The sequence below is a fragment of the Euprymna scolopes genome, chromosome 1 (assembly GCF_053919585.1).
Source record: "Euprymna scolopes isolate OS-2025 chromosome 1, ASM5391958v1, whole genome shotgun sequence".
NCBI classification, from domain to species: domain Eukaryota; kingdom Metazoa; phylum Mollusca; class Cephalopoda; order Sepiida; family Sepiolidae; genus Euprymna; species Euprymna scolopes.
In genome coordinates, this window is record NC_136482.1 from 20,925,066 (window position 1) to 20,944,902 (window position 19,837).

General features: G+C 33.8%; 1 protein-coding gene across 4 annotated transcripts in view; it reads left to right on the plus strand.

The window, feature by feature from the left end:
- The first annotated feature begins 1,407 nt into the window (after positions 1–1,407).
- Positions 1,408–19,837, plus strand: part of LOC145284743 (C-Maf-inducing protein-like) — a 253,027-nt gene continuing 234,597 nt past the window's right edge. For 2 of the 4 annotated variants that reach the window (XM_080133790.1, XM_080133730.1), the window contains exon 1: positions 1,408–3,390. In XM_080133790.1, the coding sequence (XP_079989916.1) occupies positions 1,846–3,390 (1,545 nt within the window). In that variant the 5' untranslated portion in view covers positions 1,408–1,845. The remainder of the gene's footprint in view (positions 3,391–19,837) is intronic. The other 2 variants (XM_080133965.1, XM_080133872.1) reach the window with 1 other exon arrangement.

Consider the following 19,837-nt stretch of genomic DNA (forward strand, 5'->3'; position numbering starts at 1 on the left):
ACAGATAATCAATTTTGGATCTTGTATGAAAAGATTTTAAAATGTTTTATAAGTTCGAAACTAATTTTGAAGACTTGAAACTGTCGATGAGAAAATAATTTTTCGTTGAATTCAAAGTTGAAACGCTGAAGTTAAGTTAAATCGGAAATTAAGTTCGCAAAAATAAAAGGTGTTAATTTTTACACAGGCCCTGTCCTATCAAAGAATCAGTGCCTGTTGAGCTAGAGTTAACAGAATCATGTTTGGCAATGTTGGCCGCCATTAAAATGTAATCTAAAATTTGCTTTTCGAGTTTTGTGTGAGCTTTTCACTGTCTACTTTAAAATATCTATGAAAAATGCAATTTTATTCAATTTTCCGTAAAAATTTCTTTAAATAACTTTCTACTCGATGAATTCTCGTAATTTGTTGATATATTAATATTTTCGACATTATAATTAAGTAGTTTTGAGAAAACAGCATATTTTTTTAATCGATCTGTCGACCCAACAAACACCAAAGAAACTTCCCGAGTTTCTGACTTAAAAAAATAAGTAATATTACATAACATTAGTTCTTGTCCAGAATTCCCCTATCTTAAAATAAAAATAATAAAAAATAATCTTTGTGATGTATGTCCCCGTGACGAAATGGAAATATCATATTCCAAAAATCACGAAAATGATCATGTAGCTTATATTTTTAAGAAAGAAATTCAAATTTTATATTGATCCGAAGAGTGACTGTCTCGCCTGCCATTTTGAAAATAATTTCAAGTAACAAAGGGAGATAATTCTACGATAATTCATACTTGCTAGATTTATGCTGTAATGCCTACAAATTCCCATTAATTGCTTTAAAATGATTTTCTTCATAAAAAAAATAGAACCACTTGATCAATTTATATGAGTTTTGGAATATATATTTTTCGTCATGGGTACGTACATCATACGGAGTTTCCTGTATTTTTTTGTTTCTTAATATAAAGGGAATTATGAACTCTGAAGTTTGATTACAGACACGAACACTCTATTATATTAAGATGTTACAGACATAATAAAAACGTTGGTGTAGTAGTAGTAGTAGTAGTAGTAGTAGTAGTAGTAACAGCAACAAAAGTAGTATCACGAACCTTACCATTGATACTATTACTGCTAGAATGTTTCTTGTAAGTCGAATTCTGTTGATATTGTTGCAGTAGAACTGCAGTGGAGGCTGCCGATACAAGCGTGTCACCTGCAGCAGGAGTTGTAACAAGAGATGCCAAAAAAGGTAGGGAGGTGGAAAATAACACAGAACCAAGAGTGGGGGAGTCAGAGAAAGGTTTTATTAGAAAGTTGCAGTGATGGTGGAAGTGAGAGATAAGAATTAAAAGAGAGTGAAAAAAGTGCTTTTCTTTTCTTTTTATTTCTTTTTTTTTTTTCGTTTGTTATCTTAGTAGTGGTAGTAGTAGTAGTAATAGTAGTATTCAGGTGCGTGCGTGTGCGTGTGTGTTGTGCGTCAGTTGTGTTGGACGAAATGTCGGTGATAAAACCGACTAAGCTTCCAACCAACTGAAAAGAATAAAGAAATTATAATTCTAGAGTCCGTGGATATTTTGTGGAAAAAGGATAATTTAAGAAATTATTGGATATTTGAAATTTCTTAAAATAACGCAAAAAAAAAAAAAAAAAGAGGGAGAGAGAGAGAAAGACGCAATTCCCTCTGGAATATAAAAAGGAAAGGAAAGAAATATTAATATTATCTTCGTTTTTACATTTGCGTTTTATCTCTCTCTCTCTCTCTCTCTCTCTCTCTGCGCGGGTGTATCTATTTATTTATCTAAATTATTGAAAAACAAAAGGGTGGAGGAGGGTGAAACAGAACATGGCGTCTATACCCGGATCAACGACTTTACTACTCTCTTCCCGCTCAACCTCCTCTTCCTCTTCCTTATCTTATGCTTCTTCATCCTTAACAACAACGACGACGACGACGACGACGCCCGAGTGCCCGACTCTGCCCCCTTCTTCTGACGCTTCGACCCCGTTTGTGCGTCAAAAAACGGAAGGATCGTGGAGTTTGATTCCAACCTCATCTTCGTCTCCATCAGTTGCATCCTCCTTTTCCTCATCATCTTCTTTCTCTTCATCGTCGTCTAGTAGTCCGACTGTGAATCTTAACAACCCGTATAGCCTGCTTCACCAAAACAAAATTATCCAACACATTTTCATAAACAACAACAATAATAATACTAATACTCCAATCTCACCAAAGACGAAATACGGCAAGAAGAACAAAACCGTCACTACTACTTCGACGAAAACCGCGACTACGTACACAAACAATGTAGCGCCTAGCAGTAGTAGTTGTAGTGCTGGTCTTGTAGATTGCCAGGGCACAAGTTCCCAGACAAACGAGGAGGAGGAGAATAATTTAAATGAACCCCTTTCTCCCCTGGCGGATCTACATTATTTACAAGCAAAAACAACAAACCTTGTTCATTCTAGCGGCAATTTGGACGCTAGACTAGCTCTAGATAACGAAAAACCTACATCTTCACAAAAAGAAACACCCGACCCTTTTTTCCTGCTGGAAGAGGAAGAAGAATCCTATTCGGCCCTAGAAATGCAGGACCAACATCACCCTCCGTCTTCTGTAACGGCCACAGGATCGTGCCCTATCTCGTCAGCGCCGTCCCCGTCTTGTGCTAGTACCAACAGTCGCAGCGCGGAGGACAGTGTGGCCAATGTTTGTAGCCGAGATAACACCGTAGACCTATCAACAAAAATAAACACAGGCCTAAACACTGCAATAGCGGATACTATTACCTGTCCCAGCCAGACTTCAGACCTCGATCACACGAGCGCCAATCCAAACATACCCAATATTGTTACTACCACTGAGGGTAGCAGTGGCAGTAACACTGGTTTTACTCTATCGACATCAATAAATAGCCAGTCATTAGTCGATGGCTTAGATACAAATTTAAGTCATAACAACATTACAATAATGTCACAGACAAGCGATCTAACCAGTGCAGTTACTTACGATAGTAACCCCTGCCCTGAATCACCACCCACCACGTTACTGTCGTCGCAACCTGCTAATTGCGTTACAGACACCATCGTTGTTACAGGTACCAAGGGTGAATTTACAGATATTTCGTCACTTGAGAATAATACTTCTTCAGAGACATCGACTGGTGGCGATTGTACTGATACTACCACGTCGTCAAGTTTAAATATGTCTGTACCGACCAAGCCAACCCTGACGGGACCTAAATACAAATTGATTACCGAAGGAGAAATACAGGTGTGCCGTTTAAACCATACGCGAACTATAGTAAGCAAAATCATGAATTCTAAATATTTACGACGATGGGAGAATCATCATTTAGTGCTTAGCCCTAACGAAATACGTTCGACTTCAGTAAGTATTTTTTATTTATTTTTAGAAGGTTCTTGTGAAGTTTTCGAACCGTGATTTTTTTTTTTTCCTTTTTTTTTTCTTTTTTATTATAAAGATTTTCAAGTACATTCCATTTTTACAATATATTATTAAATTGTTTGAAAGTTTAAAGTTTTTCTTTGTTTAAAAACAGATTCAACCCTCATGTTTTTCTCTCTCTCTCAATAAAAACTTTATTTCAACACGATCCATAAGCTGTATGTATAATAAGTATGATTTTGTAAAATCACTCCAGCGGGTTTTTCGAGTGCCTTGAACGATTTTCGCGTTGGAATAATTAAAAAAAAAAAAAAAAAAAAAGAGGGGGGAACACTAGGACACTAATCTTAACTCTACTGGAGTGATATATATTTTCGTTTTGTTATATTTTTATATTAACTTCAATTATTGGATTTTTACGAAATACGTGTTCTCAATATAGGCTTTTCTAAGGAGTTCCACGATGTAAGCTTTTTCTAGAGAAAAAGGTTTATTGGGGGGGGGGCACAAAGGATTTCACTACTCGATCAGTCCCGAGTATTGAATCTCGAGTCACTTCTGGAAATTACTTAATTTTTTTTTTTTTTTTTTTTTTTTTAACCCTGCGTGTGCGTGGTATTGTCTGCCCCCCCCCTTTTCTGATTTTAAAATCGTAAACCCGATCTGCTATTTCCGGGATTGACTCCGATTCTTCAATTTTAAGAATTGAATTCAGAAGTCTTCCAGGTTTTTCCTCGTTAAACGTAGACGTATCTTTTCTTTTTCTTTACTTCAATTTTATTTACAAGCTTTATTTTAAGAAGCACGAAATTAATTAATGCACCAAAACTAAACTCGCTTTTATTTCAATATATTTAAATATTCTTTGATCCGACGGTTGGGCATGAAGACGTGTTTATTTATTATACTCGGGTATACGAATCAATATTTTGACTCGTTTAAGCTTTAATTTCGACTAGAAATTTTAATTCGGATATGTAATTGCGTCGAAAGGTCGCGGAAGTAAATTTAAGTCTGCCATTTAAATCCAGTAATAAAACAAAGAAACCATATTTATGTGAATCAAATTTTTCTTGTGAGTCAGAAACAAATTTTTGTGGCCACAATTGTCATAGGCTGCGTATATATAGGGATCCATTTTACTTGCTTCGTCACAAATAAGTGATTGTGATGCGAATCCTCTAATATGTGTGTATGTACTTGTACAGTATACGGACCGTGTTAGTTTTAGAGGAGGGTTTCAAGCTAAATTCTGTTTATAGTATATTTGGTTTATTAAATTGTTAGGTGCAAGTTTTAAAATAAAAGGCCTCCGTCCTCATGTGAAGAATGGGTTTCTAAATAACATTTCAGCACTGTCCGTATTTGTATAAGTATCTTTTTTCTTTTCTTTTCTTTTAGTAAATGAGTTGAAAATATTCAAGGTTGGTTTTAGAATTACGCTTTAATATGAGAAAAATCTGCTTTTAGTCAACGTGTCTGTTCCACGACTGCCCTTGAAATTTACAATATTTAAAAAAAATTTCTTCCTCTAAAGTTTGCAAACTAAACTGCTATATAATCTGTTGTCGACAACAAGGAAGTTAAATTATATAAGGAACAAATATTTAAAAGAAAAGTCTAGTTTTCCAATAAATGATTTATTTTAATGAAAACTTGCCATTGCCAAAGACTAGGATATTTGGAAAGAATTTGACTTTTTACAGTATTGAATTGCGTTTTAGAATATAACTTCCTTTATATGGGGGCATTTTCCAGGGTAACTAACAAAACCAAAAAAAAACTTGTCAAAAATAAACAAATATATAACAAATGTTACCAAAGGCAAGATCAGTTGGATAAGTTTTAACTTAATCGAAAATTAAACAAAATATTAGTAGAAACCCCCAATAAATTTCATTAATCTTGCGGAAATGTTCTACCAATATTGTTTTTTTGGGGGGGTTTTTTTTTAGTGATTAGGCAATATAGATTACCGTCTAATGTCAGTTATTTTTTTTTCTTGTTCTTAACTTACGACATTAGTGTTTTTAAGTAAATATGCTCTTTAAAATAAGTTAAAACAACTTTATCCAGGTAGGTAGAAGAATAACTTATTTTGCCTTTGGTAATATTTGTTATATATAATTTGACCACTATCTCGTTTTGTTGGCTATACTGGAAAATGCCAAACAAATTTGCGACTTAGTTTGTTACATAGGTACTTATACAGTTTAATCAAGACATTAAAAAATGAAAATATCGAAAAAAGGTTTATATTGTATGTTTTGAACTGAAGATCTCCGAAAAAAAAAAATTCACTTAATTTGATCGAGTAGTTTTTTTTTTTGTTTTTTTTTTTACAGCCGAAAAACACGTTCTTATGAAAGCGCGTTGAAGGCAGATATCTTGGATTGTTTGTAAATTTGTTTGAATTTTAGAAACACCACGGAGATAAATCCAGTTAAAGCGCCGACACTCCTTCCCCCATCTTTAATACTAGATTTTCTTCCTGAAAATCGAACCGTTTGCTCGGTATCATAACAAAAAATTTTTTTCGATATTTTCATTTTTTTAATGTCTTGATTAAACTGTACAAGTACCGTTACATATTTTAATTAACACTGTGGCACAAGATAATACATCAAACATTTGCCCCCCCCCACCTCCTTACCTCTCCAATAATTTTGAATTTGTTACAATTGTTCTGAAGCCAGTTACCATTTTACGATGAAAACAAAGCAGCACCCCGCCCTCCAACGTTGTCTCGATATAAGCGATATCGTAGAATGTGTACTTAATTTGCAAATTTATATTACTACTTGACCCTCCTCCTCTAAAATAAAAATATTAATAATACTCGACTTAGATTCTAGTGTTTTTTATTTCGGATTTTCGTTTAAAAAAAAAATGCTTCTGTTTTGTACTTACGCAGAGTAACCGTGCTTTTTTTTTTTTTTTTTTTTTTTTTTTTTTTTTAATACCGGATTTGCAGGTTAAATTCTATTTTTGCGATATCTTTTTGCTTATTAAATTGTGCCTATTTAATATGCCTCCCCACGGGACAGTTAGACACCAGGGTCGTTTTTTAACGTGGAGAAAAGGTACAAAAATAAAAATTGTCTCAGTCGTGAAGGATCTCTCCTCCACCGAAAGAGAACAAGAAATAGAAGTGCAGCATCTGAAGAACAGATACTACACTTTGATCTTGTCCCGAAGAGCTTTCTAAATGTTATTTCAACACGGTTCATAAACTGCACAAGTACTTTTTTTTCTGTTTCTTTTCACATAACGTGTCTACACTTAATAAACGACATAAAATAAATCCATAAAACTGTTTAATTTAATGTAGCGCATTAATGGAGAAAATATAATTAACAAACAATAGGATTTGTTCTCTATCGGGCTGGCTATTTTTAAACTTTTAAACTATTTCAAAATTAGTTTCTTTACTGAACCGAATTCGTAACATTTGCGATTGATTTTTATTTATCTTTATTTACTTATTTTAGGTGATCGATAATTTAAAGTTTAAAAGACTTTTTAAAAAGTGGGGTGGGGGGGGGTTATGGTACTATTAACCCGAAGTATTAGTGGTTTAGAGTCTGGTTAGGTTACGCCTTTTTGTTTTTTAACCTGAAATTAGCAACCACTTTAAAAAATATAAACCTGCATTTTTGATTGTAGAATTCAGGTAAGTAAACATAAAAATAAAGATGACGGAATAATTTTGGAAATAAAACTTAGTTTCATAAGTTTTAAATTATACAGATCAATAGAAAATTTTCTATCGTTTGGTAAAATTAATTTATTGCATATTTTGCTTATTTTCGAACTTTTGTTAACTACACTTTTGACGCAGTAATAGCTTAAGCTAAATTGTTTGCGTTGTTTTAACAGATTTTTTGGCGGAGGTTAACAATCCTGCCACTTTCAAAAATTGCTAAAAAAAAAAAAAAAAATGGCGGACGACCTACGCATAACACTGAAAGTAATTAACGCTCCCTATGACACGTGACTAAAATTTATTTGTTTACATTTTTTCACCATACTTTTATTCTTAACCAAAAAAAAAAAAAAAAAAATTTGGTACTAGTGCAGTTTCGCTAACGCGAGAAATACGAACTTTAAAAAAAATCTTTTCATTAAATTGTTAGGTGAAAGAATGGTTCGTACACTCGTGGCAAAACTACACAAGTACCAAAACGTTATGTTTATTTGTCATATTTAAGAAAGGACCAACGTTTCTTAACGTAAGTAAATAAAATAAAAATGTTTTGGTTTTTCTTTCCGCACCACGTAACAATTCGTTGTTCATTCACGTATATAAAGTTAAAACAAATACACATGCCCCCTAACTTCCGGTCACGTGTCAGAGGGAGCGTTAATTACTTTCAGTGTCATGCGTAGGTCGTCCGCCATTTTTTTTTTTTTTTTTTTGCAATTTTGAAAAGTGGCAGGATTGTTAACCTCCGCCGATTTTTTATTTTTTATATTCTGGAACTTAAAAACTTCAACACAAAGAATGGAATCTTTTAATCTTATTCCTTCTCGTACATCATGACGGAAAACCATATTTCAAAGTTGCCGCCTACATCTTCAGTTTCCTTTCTTAATTTTTTTTTTTTTTTTTTTTTTTTTTTTTAAAGGGGCTGCCTTTTCTAACTTTGGTCTGTAAAATATTTTACGATTTAAAAAAAAAAAAAAAAATCCTTCCTCCCACGACAATATTTATCTGAAAAAAACATTTTCCCAACTTTACTAAGGGTTATTTTCTCTTATAGTAATTACTGCAACATCTATTTTAAAATAAACCAGCAAGGTCACCCGACATTGTCTCTGGCAAAAGTGTAACATATTTCTATTTTCTCTTTTCCTCTCTCTGCTTTCCCTTTGCTTCTTCTCGCCTTCATCTTTCTTCTCTAGTCTGTATAGATTACTTGAGGAATGAGTTGGCACAAGGGAATTAAGTTTTAAAAAATAGTATGTACATAATCTGGCTGATGTACATAATCTGGCTGAAACAAAACGACTTGACTAGTTTAGTCAGAATTTTTTCTTCTAGATTATATATTCATCTGGAAAACGTCAATCAAGAAAATACCAACTTTTGTGGATATTTGTTTTGTCATATACATACATATAACTGCTGTGTATATGTTTACTGGCGGGGGAGGGGCTTTGCCTGGTCGTAAAATACGCTTAAATATATTTTAATTTGCCCAGATTTCGTATATATTATTAAAGAGTCGTGATTTCAAAAGTAAAAGTATTTGGGTGCCATCAACTAAAATCGAAACTGAAAGCAAAACTAGCATTCAAAGCTGGTGACGTTATCACTGTACCAACGTGAACGCATGTGAACTGATTAAAAATAAACTAAGATAAATATATAACGATTTTCTTTCAATTTTGCCCCCCTTAAAAACTATTTTAAAGACCCATAAAGGAACGGTCTATTAAAAAAATCCAATCAGTGTAAGCCCCTAGCGACTTTTAGTTTCGGAAGAGATGGTTTGAAAATATGGAGACAAACAAATTAGATTATAATGTACAATGTTAACCTTAAATTTTCGTAGATTTCACAAAGAAAAACTAGTTGTCATTAATCATTTGCTGTTGTGCAATTTAAGTATTTGTTTTAATTACAAAACGTTTTTCAATTTATACGTGACATTTTAAAATTTTATGAATCTTGTATATAAAGAGTGAGCCCCCCCCCCCCACCCCCTGTAGCGGTGGCCGATATAGCTTCTAATAAAAACTTACATTGAAAACATTTGCTTCCAGGGCAAGTGAGGCCAATTATTGATACGTGTTTTTAGAAACTGTAAAATTAGTTTCGATCATATTTGGATTATTCGGGCTACTCTTGTTATATGCACAACCTTTTGGTCGATGTTACCTACGACCTTCTTCAGATGTATCTTTCTGTCGAACTCGATTCTGTAAGGTAACATGCTCTTGGTTCCTTCAACCATGATTGTTCTAAATAATTCGCAATTGTATTAGTGGCGTTCGCACTGAGGATTGAACCTTCAGACGAGTAACTTAAAACTGAATTTTGCCAAGTAATTAATCCATTGCGCCACGGGTCCTTGTAAACTGTATAATTCCAGAGTTTGGCAAGATACACCTGAAGATCAAAGGTTACATCGACCGAAATATGGTGTAAATAACATCAAATATCAAAACAGTAGTTCGAATCCAAATTATACAGATGCTGATCTAAAAAAATTAAGAAACGTAGTTTCCTTCAAATTCATTTTTAATACATATTTAGTGTTGTTCCACTAAGTAGAATTTTTCATACTGATTTCTCCTTCACGTGCATCGAGAAGACGTTTTACATGATATATTTTTTTTAGCAACTTTTTTTTTTTTTAAGGTATACGTTATAGTAGTTTCAAACAAAACTAGATACACTACCCCCACCTGCATTTTTCTCAAGCATGTTTTGATTGACTAATCTAAATATTTTTATTCTCACTTACCGAAATACAAGATTAACAGATATACATTTATCAAACATTCTGCATCTGATCATTCTAAATCAATTCGCTATTTCTCCTATGCAAATACTAGATAGCATTGCTATTCGCATATTGATTTAATGCAATAGACTGTATTATAGCAATATTAAACAATTATCCTTTCAAAACTCGATAAATTTAAAATTTATACGAGTGGATAATTATTCGGTCATTTTTTTTTCCATACGCTATCGGTTTAACAAAACATGGTGTCAGTTTGGTATCATCTCGAGTATTTCTGTTATTCCACAATTGTCCTCAGTAATGATGTCAATATATTTTGCAACACGCATTGACTATACTTCTTACTATACCGTCTTTTAACAGTATTGAGCTGTTCACTTTCTTAAAGCTAACTTTTAAAACATTGTAATCAAGACCACAAAACTAGTGCATTCGTACTCCCAAAGTGTGATATATAGATGGATGAATGGATGTCATAACAAAATTGCACGGTATCTCTTGCTCGTGCTGGTTCGAATTCAACTAGCTATTACGTTCTTTTTTTTTTTTTTTTCATTGTTAGCTTTTTTTTTTTTTTTTTTTTAAATCATCTGAATTTTAAAAAAAACTCCAATTTGTAAATTGTACATTAATGGTTCAATCAAAGTGCATCTGAGTAGATTTAAGATAAGGATTTTTTTTTTTTGTAAATTTTATCTATAAATGCGTTACAGTGAATTTAATTTCTTACTGAAATATTTGTGAATGAATTCTTCATTCACAAATATATATATATAAGATTTTATCTTAAATCTACTCGCATACACTTTGTTATTGAATTTCAGAAATTCTAATTTTCTCATTTTAAATTTATTTGCATATTTATGTATTATGCAAATATTACGTAAACTTCTGGTCAACCTCGGGTAGAGAACTTGTTTTCAATAAAATTGAGTACATATTATTAATGTTCGATCTAATTGTCAGAAAACAGTTGATTTTTTTTTTTTTTTTTTTTATTCAACCCTTCAGCTAGGACTAAAGTATCGTTTCTGTTCTCAGAAAACCATCTTCTCAAGTATTAATCCCCCCCCCCAAAAAAAATACGGGAGTGGATTTGTTACCCGAGGCGCCCTAGTGGAGGAACGCCGACGAATCCAACTAATTTGTTACCGGCTATGAGCGTCCTTTTTAGTGTTAAATGTTCACATGAAGTTCAGTCTTGTTGCGAGGCGGGTAAATCAAAAAAACGAACTGGACCGGCGTTTGTTCCAATGATGTAAACTTGCTCGTCTTTGTGGTCAGTTTTCTCACATTAAGCTTAAGCACGGTCATTACTTGAAAACGTTAGTCAAGCAATGAGGCTCTAGACTCGTCTTCTAATAGACCCGTTGCCCTTCTGATAACCTAGATAAAAAGTCAAATGTTTGGATAGCGTCACTAGACTGACAAGTGTGCACCGGAACAAGCAAAATATCATTGTGTGCGCGCGTCCGTTAAAATGACCAAAGATTCAATTATGATTCGCCAATGTTCGCACTAATATTCACAAAAAATAAAGTATCGACCAGTTGAAAAAAAGATATGAAATAAGAAAACGTCTCAAACTGGAAAGTTTTTAAAAAGGCCATCTAGGAAGAAAGCGAAAATAATGCTTCTATTCTAAATACATTTAAAACTGTGGGGGATTGTTTGGCTTTTTATTTGCTTTCTTTCAATTCAACATTTTGAATGGATTCGTCCGACATTTTTCATTAACTTTAGCGTGACAGAATGGATATATATATATATATATATTAGTCGGAACTCTAGAGTGCTCAATTGCAAATTTGAAAAATAAGAGCGTAATATTTGCTACATAAGATGAAGAAAAAACCTGTACTGTCGGTTTCAAATCCAAAAAAAACAACCAAATATTGGTTCCCATGTCAGACTCTCTTCAGCCTCTCTCTGCAGGTGGAAAGATATTGGTTTCCTTTGTTTGGATTTGAAACCGAGAGTGCCGATGTTCTGATTATTTGTAACGTATAAATATATCGTTGAGTATTACTACAAAGTTGCTTTTGACCTTCGAAACGTAATCTAATTCTTTTAATATAATAAAATCCCCCTACGTACTCCCCCACCCCAGTTTATAAACTAAAGTAAACACCCGCTTAAATCAACATTGTTTACAGACATTGACTCCCCCCCATCACCTACCCCAATTAGTGATTCTTAACCTTGGGCGAATAGTGAGATTATGTATTTTATTGCTTAATAAAAAAATCTTGAAAATCCAATTAACAAAAAATTCCTTAAACAACAAAATTAGGCACAAGGCCCTACTCAAAGTTTGGGAGGGGAAGGGTTCAGGGTCTTTGTGACTAAAGTGATTAAAAAGGTAATGAATGTAGACTTTGGAGTCTTACTCTTGACTGGCAACATTTACCAAAATACCTCATTCACTCTATGGATCTTAAACTAACTAATAAATCCCCAGCGTTTAAGAATGAAAACTATATTTACAATTGATGAACAGTTGTCTGTGTGTTTGTGTATGCATTTTTTTTTTTTTTTTTTTTTTTTTTTTTTTTTAACCTCTTCACTCTACCTTGCCCTGCCCTCTGCGCTGCCCACCACGAAACATTGCCTTGCTTTGGGATCGTAAAAAACGTTATGTAAACAACAGCCCCACCTCATCACCGCCATGTCTTCCGGCTCAAATATTCACAAACTTTAAACTGGCCATGACTTGTTCTGACCTCATCTTTGAAATAAAGCTCATGAGAATGTTTTAAGCATAAATAAATAATCGCTCTGTTCACCCAACACATGTTTTGTTTTCTTATTGTTAATTATCTAGGTGTGTTTGGTCGGGAGTCTTATTTATTTATTACTTTGTTGAACGCTCCTCCCTCGTCCTTTTTCTGTTCTGTTTATTTTATTTTTTGTTTGTTTTTCAGAAAATATTTACTTATTCTTAAATTTTATTTTATTGAAAAATAATTCGAGGAATTGAATGAAAATGTAGGGTGCCTGTCTGTCTGTCTGTCTGTCTGTCAGTCTGTCTCTCTCTCTCTCTCTCTCTCTCTCTCTCAACACATAATTTTTCTAATATTTTTAATCGAGCCTTTCATCGACTTTTAATAAACGATAGCCATCACGAGAAACATGTCAAACATATTCTCTCTCATATATATATATATATATATATATATATATATATACTATAGCCATTAATTAAACTCCTATTAAAAGAACATAATTTAATTTTAGACATAGGTTAACTCTCACACCATAGAAAATATCTACAACTAATACATATGATCAGTCAATAAACTACATAACAAAAATACACTCATTTCATTTCAGTTACACATCTATATTTAAATTATAATGGATACATCTGTTCCAAAAAGAATCCTATCTTTTTAAATATATTAACGGCTATGAGGTTATAAAAATTCTTACTCTGTCACAACTTTTGAATTTCCAACGAGTTTTTCGTTTCTGAAATGAACAAGGTCATACATTTCATAACATCAAAAATTTATTTTCAAATATTTGTACTGGTGTCTTAATTTCATTCACCAAGAACTCTCGCAGTAAAGACGAAACGTTGATGAGCATATATATATATATATATATATATTATATAGATATATATACTAGCAAAAGTACCCGTTGTTGACTGTTTTAAAAAAACAGCCTACAGAAAATAGACTCTGATTTATGGAAGTATGATAGGTTATGAAAAGGAAGGGTTGTAAAGAGATAGCTTCGAATTTGGGGGTATCAAAACCAAAGCAAAATATTATGAAAGTAAAAATAAAATAGATAAACCCCATAATTTATTATACCATACCTGTTCACACTGAAACACTTATCACAATATTCTGTGGATCTATATTAAAAAACCTTGTTAAACTTTGTGACATATTTCCATTCTATGGCGGTCAGTTGCGAACGAACACCTCATAATTTTATTATACCATATTTCTTAAAACTGAAACATAATTATAAAAGTATACTTGCGCAGATAGATATGAAAAGTCTTTATTAAAGTTTGTGCCTATTTCCATTCTGTGGAGGCCAGGCGCGAACGCAAACCCCCACAATTTTATCATACCATGCCTATTTAAGTTAAAATATACTTATTAAAGTATTATGTACATCTATATCAAAAACACTTGTAAACGTTTTTTTTGTTTATTTTATTTTTTTTTTTTTTTTAATTTCCATACTTTGTGGACTAGGCACTTACGCAGACCCCACAATTTTAATGAATCGCCATTCTGCAAGATCAAACATACCCATTCCTGTATCTCGATACATCTATCATATGTAATCAGTTTTTTAAAATAGTCAACTATATAGGAGCCTATTCGTGACCAGACACACACCCACACACACACTCAGCTTTATTGCGTGTGTGTGTGAGAGAGAGAGATCAAGATTTAGTATGATTGCTTACTTAACGAGTTAAGTGCTAATTGCGGCTGTCTAACTCCGTTCCAAATCTGAGGAATATAATAACATGTATTTTGTGATTAAAATATAAGACCTAGTCGTTAACTTTAACTCCGCTTCAGTATAATTGGTTTTAAACATCTGTACTCTGTCGATTCTTTTAACACCTCTTTTTTGTGAAATTTAATTGAATCACTTACGATATGGTTTGTTAATTACAGTAATTAGAAATATATAAGCTAAATTATGAAACGTTACTTTTATTATTGGTAAGGTTGGATTTTTTTTCCACTTCGATTCTGCTGTGAGTATTAGTTTCCCTTTGATTCCCCCCTCCTCCCAGAATCATACTTACAGGAGGGGCCTCGTTTCCGACATCTATAATTGAAAGTTGAACTATAGAACCGACGGGATTCGAACTTTGTACGACCAGTTCATCAGTCTACGTTGACTGCCACTTCTAAATTTCTCGCACTCTACCTGTGCCTAAAATTAAATAAAAATCCCACGAGCAAAGTTTTTCTTAGAACTGTTGGTCTGTGGCACACAATGCTGTGTGGTTGCTTCCCGGTTGACTATAGCATGGTCGTCTTCAAGTCTAGTGTGAATAAGTTCTTGTTGAGCCGTCTTAAGTGATCTAGCTCTACCCACGTTCCGCCACTACTAATCATGTCTCACCTTCTACCTAACACTTATCCTAGAGTGACCTCCGTGCCTTGATAAAAGTGGTGACCCTCACCTCCCAAGAAGAAAAACAAACTCCAATATGAAACACCGGGCATATTTACCTTGACCTCTTCACACGGTGGTTCTAAACGAGGAATTTCAGGATTTTAGAGGGTAGATGTCAGCACAGATTAGCAGATGCAAACTGGATACTGGGACTACAAAAATCAATGTCTATTACCCATCGTTACTAAAATATGCTGGATTTTCTTTACCGCCAGAGTTTTTATTAAATTATATTATTATAAAATAAGATAGTTATAATAAAATATATATTATTTAATTAATATAAGTAATTATGATAATTATGAATCTAACATTTTGTCTTATATTTTGTTCCTTGTCAAAACCTTTTTTTTTTCTAATATATGATCTGAAATGGAACACGTACATCAAGTCTGTTGCCAAGGTCGCTGGAAAGATGGTGGGATCCTTCTACCGCCCCAGAAGATATCTCATTACTGATGCAATTCTCTATCTATATAAAAACCAAGTACGTCCAAGGATGGAATACTGCTGCCATATCTGTACAGGAGCTGCTAAAAACAGCCTATCCTGCCTTGACAGAGTACAAAATAGACTTCGTGGCTTAGTGGGGGATGCCCTTTTCTCTACCCTGCAACCTCTCTCCCACAGAAGAGACGTTGCGAGCATCTTTGTTTTATCGTTATTTCCATGGCAGGTGCTCGTCGAATCGCCAATCTTTTACAAAAAACACCCGTCTAGCTGAATCCACTGTCAAAAACTTACCCCACTCTATATCTATGCCTAAATCAAAACGTAGATTCTTGAACAAAGCTTCTTTTTTAGAACTGCACGCCTGTGGAACTCTGTTCCGTCTGCCTGCTTCCTTCCTGACTTCAACTTGGATGTCTTCAAGTCCAACGTAAACAAATTCTTGATGAACCGCCCCTTAAGTAGACACTTTAAATATCCACACTAACGTACTGTACTTACAATAACCTTTATCCCTGAGTGGCTTCCAGGCCTTGATAAGTGGTGACCACCTTGTAAAAAAAAAGGGGGGGGGCAAAAGGCCGAGAACCTGTGACCTAACACCTTCAGGCGTGAAAAAGAAGTCTTGAATCTTCTGTATAAATTACTACATGAATTAAAAATCAAACAAAAATTAGATGCAAAATGAGTAAGAAATAAGTAAAGCGATTTAAAAAAATTTACATAAGGATTCATTATTCGGACTACTATTCTCATCTTTATTTTCACAATGTTTCGTTCACTGTAAACATTACCATCTTTTTCAAGTGCATCTCTTCGAAGTATGGAACATTGCGTAACTCAGAAACTTGTATAAAATTTTGAACTGCACTAATTTATTACATGAGGGAAGATAATTTCTCTACCGTCAACCATGACGATGGGATTTTTTTTTAATGAATTCCTGCAGTGAATATTTTAACCTTCAATTTCCAAAAAAAGTTAGATATAAATAAAAACTGCTAAATTTGATAAGATGCACTTGAAGAAAATTTGAGTTTATATCCGAAATGCTGTAAAAAAATAATTAAATAAAAACAAGGATGATAGTCCGAATAATAGAAATACTGTAAAAGAATCTCTTGTACAAACTATTATTCATATCCTCGAATGGTCTTGATATTTCGCGAACCCCAGAAAAAGAAAAACGCAACTTAAAAATACATACGCAAGATCTTTACTTTCCGCAAAATCGTTGCGACTTTTTTTTTTTTTTTTTTTTTTTAGGCCTTTCTCGGTTTAGAGAAACACAACGATCGAAAAATGATTGTACTTAAAAAATGGACAATATTCATTTAAAAAAAAAATATGCTGACGAACTTCTCCTAAAGAAGTTCTGGTGTTATCAGATCAGGTTGTCCGAAGATACCGGCTTGATGACTTAAAATGCACGAGACATTAGTGCTATTGTTTTTTGTTTATTTTGTGTTAGTTTTTTTTTTTTTTTTTTAACTTAATTATGGTGTGTAAAGTTAAAAACAATTGTTCTCTATAAAACAGCCAAACCAAATATTATGAATAAATACTTAAAGATATAAAGCACTTGAAACATGCAACTTAAATTAAATTCGGCATTAAATAACCGAAAAAGGGGGTTGATATGCTGTAAAACAGTCAAATAAACAACCCTAAAGGGACTTGTCTCAAGTGCCTCAAATTAAAACCTACCTTCCAGTGTGTGCGCGGAACAGTCTCTACCAAACTACTGGTAATTTTTAGTCTACAAACTTGAAACTTGATTTATAGAGTATTCGGACATGTGAAACGTTCGATTTGGGTTTTAGTCGGTAAACTTCTAAAACAAATACGATCACCACATAAAATCATAATCCATGGAAATATCGCCAACACTAAAGGGGGGGGGAAGCTCCAATTGAATTTTCTTCTAAACAAAACAAAAAAAAACAAAAACGCCAGAATAAATATGCCTACTCTTTACACAAAATTCAAGGTGAAACGCAATCTTTTTAATTTAAATTGGATCGAAAGAAAACGAATCCACCGAATAAAAATACATTTCATTTAATCAAGCCTGGGTCAATATATAATCCAATTCACTTGTCGGTTATTCTAAGCAAATATTAATTTCTCCTCGAACTGACACAAGAATCTCCTACAATTATCTGCCTCGCCACCCCCCACCCCCACCAAAAGCTTCCATAAAGATAATATCGGTGGTGGAAATCTCGGATATTTAATTATATCCGCTATATTAAGCGAAGTGTTTGGGGAGGTTACTGTCCTAATCGGTAATTATAGGGTCCATATGTTAAAATAAAATAAATATGCAAACGAATATCCAAGCGGTGGCCATTAATGTCGCACTACGTAATGCAATTCAATTCACTAGATGATGCCATCAGATGCTTAATATTTATCACATAAAATACGAAGGTCGTTCCAAAAGGAAGGCCTCCTATTTTTGTCAAAAACTAAAACGTTGAAGAGTCACGAAAAATTGAAGCGATGCCATTTAAAACTAGCGATCTTTTGTGCTACGAAATTGTTCTACATAGTCAAGACTATTTTTAATGCACGTCTGCCAGCAATGAATGATGCCTTAGCCGTAAGTTCGGAGTACGCTTTGTCACTCGCATCTCTGTCGCAACTCTGAAATCGAACATTTACTGTATCGGCTTCGTAAACGTTCAACAGGAGCCGGTAAATGTTGGTCGGTTCAATTTTTTTCAGCATGCAGGAATTCAATGACGCATCTCTGGTTTCTGACGTACGTCCATGATAGGTGGTTGCCTTATTCTCATACCGTCAATATCTGCAACAGAAAACTTTCAGGTCATGAATGCATAACTTCAGTCATCATAACAATGCAATTTGCAATACCCTCTATTCCATTCGGACGGAATAAAAATAGGTAGCATTACTTATAGAACATCTCTGGTAACATAAATAAAATTAAACTTAAAAAGCTAATGTATTATATTTGAGGATTTGAATTGTTTTTATATAAACTCCAAACAAGTAACATTGCTATTAGACCACAAGGGACTGGTGTGAATTAGTCAGTTTAGGTGGGGAATTGTGTAGCAAAATATTTGTTCGCATTAGGTTTAAAATTCAGCATGTGGGAGCAGTCGTGGAAGTAAGCAAGGAATTCCAAAGGCAGACAGTTCAAAGAAAAAGCAATTAAAGTAGAAAGCTTTCTAACATCCGTGAAAAGGTGAGATTTTGCTGTTTATCAAGTTGGTTGGGGATATTTACGTTAAGGAGGGATATAAAATGCAGTACCTTATTTTGAAGTACTTGTAAGACAATAACATGGCCGCAACAATGCTGTAATAAGACGGTGGCTAGAGCTTGGTAGACAGTATAGCACCTAATAAGTTTTTATTTTATTTTTTTTTTTTTTTTTTCGTTGGTGCATAAACCTAGATATAGCATTTGTACCCCCACGCATAGTCACAATACTTTGGTAGACAAAGGTATATACAAAAAAGAATAAAACTTAAATAGACGTCTCATGAGTTGATTTTAGTAGTTCATATGGACTTTACATTGAAAGTATCTTATGAATTGTTAGTTAAGGCTACAGGCTACTCTATTGGCAGTGAATATTGAACTATACTAGGCGTCTGAAAACTGGACGGAAAGGGCAAAATTGACTATTTCGACAAGCATTTGTTTCCATTAGACTTGAAGGTAACCATGTTGTAGCATGAAGATAAGCTGTCCCACTGCAAACCGATACATATGGAAACAAACTACGATCGGGTATAGCATTTAACACGCATTTATAACGGTTGATAGTTCTAGATACCTAACAACAATGAAGCGTCATATAAGGGAACATGGTCAGATAATAAATGTAAAGGAGAGCAGAAAGTGGAGACTGGGTTTACTTTCGGCAGACTCTTAACTCTCGCTTCCCTTATATCGCCTTTTTAGTCATCATATTCCATGAGCGATGTTTCTTACAAAGGAAGATTTTGATTTTTCGGATAACTGTTCTCCTCTTGTATTATGTTCACAACGTTTCGGTGGGTGCAACCTCCAACCTTCAAGTGACTCTGTATATCGAACTCTAGAATCTGCACGGAATTTCGAACGGCATCTGTTTAATCCACGGGGGTAGCATATTCTCGTTCTTTCAGCCATAACTGGGTAGAAGTCATGAATAATTCGCAATGTATCGTTTTTAGTGTCGTCCTTACTGAGGATTATACATTCAACCGAATTTAACTAGGTATTTTATTTACGGGAGGAAGAATTGCTGTTTTCTGGTCGGAATCGTCCATGTAACATTTATCCTTGGTTAGTTTTTTTTTTTATCTTGAAGTATTTTT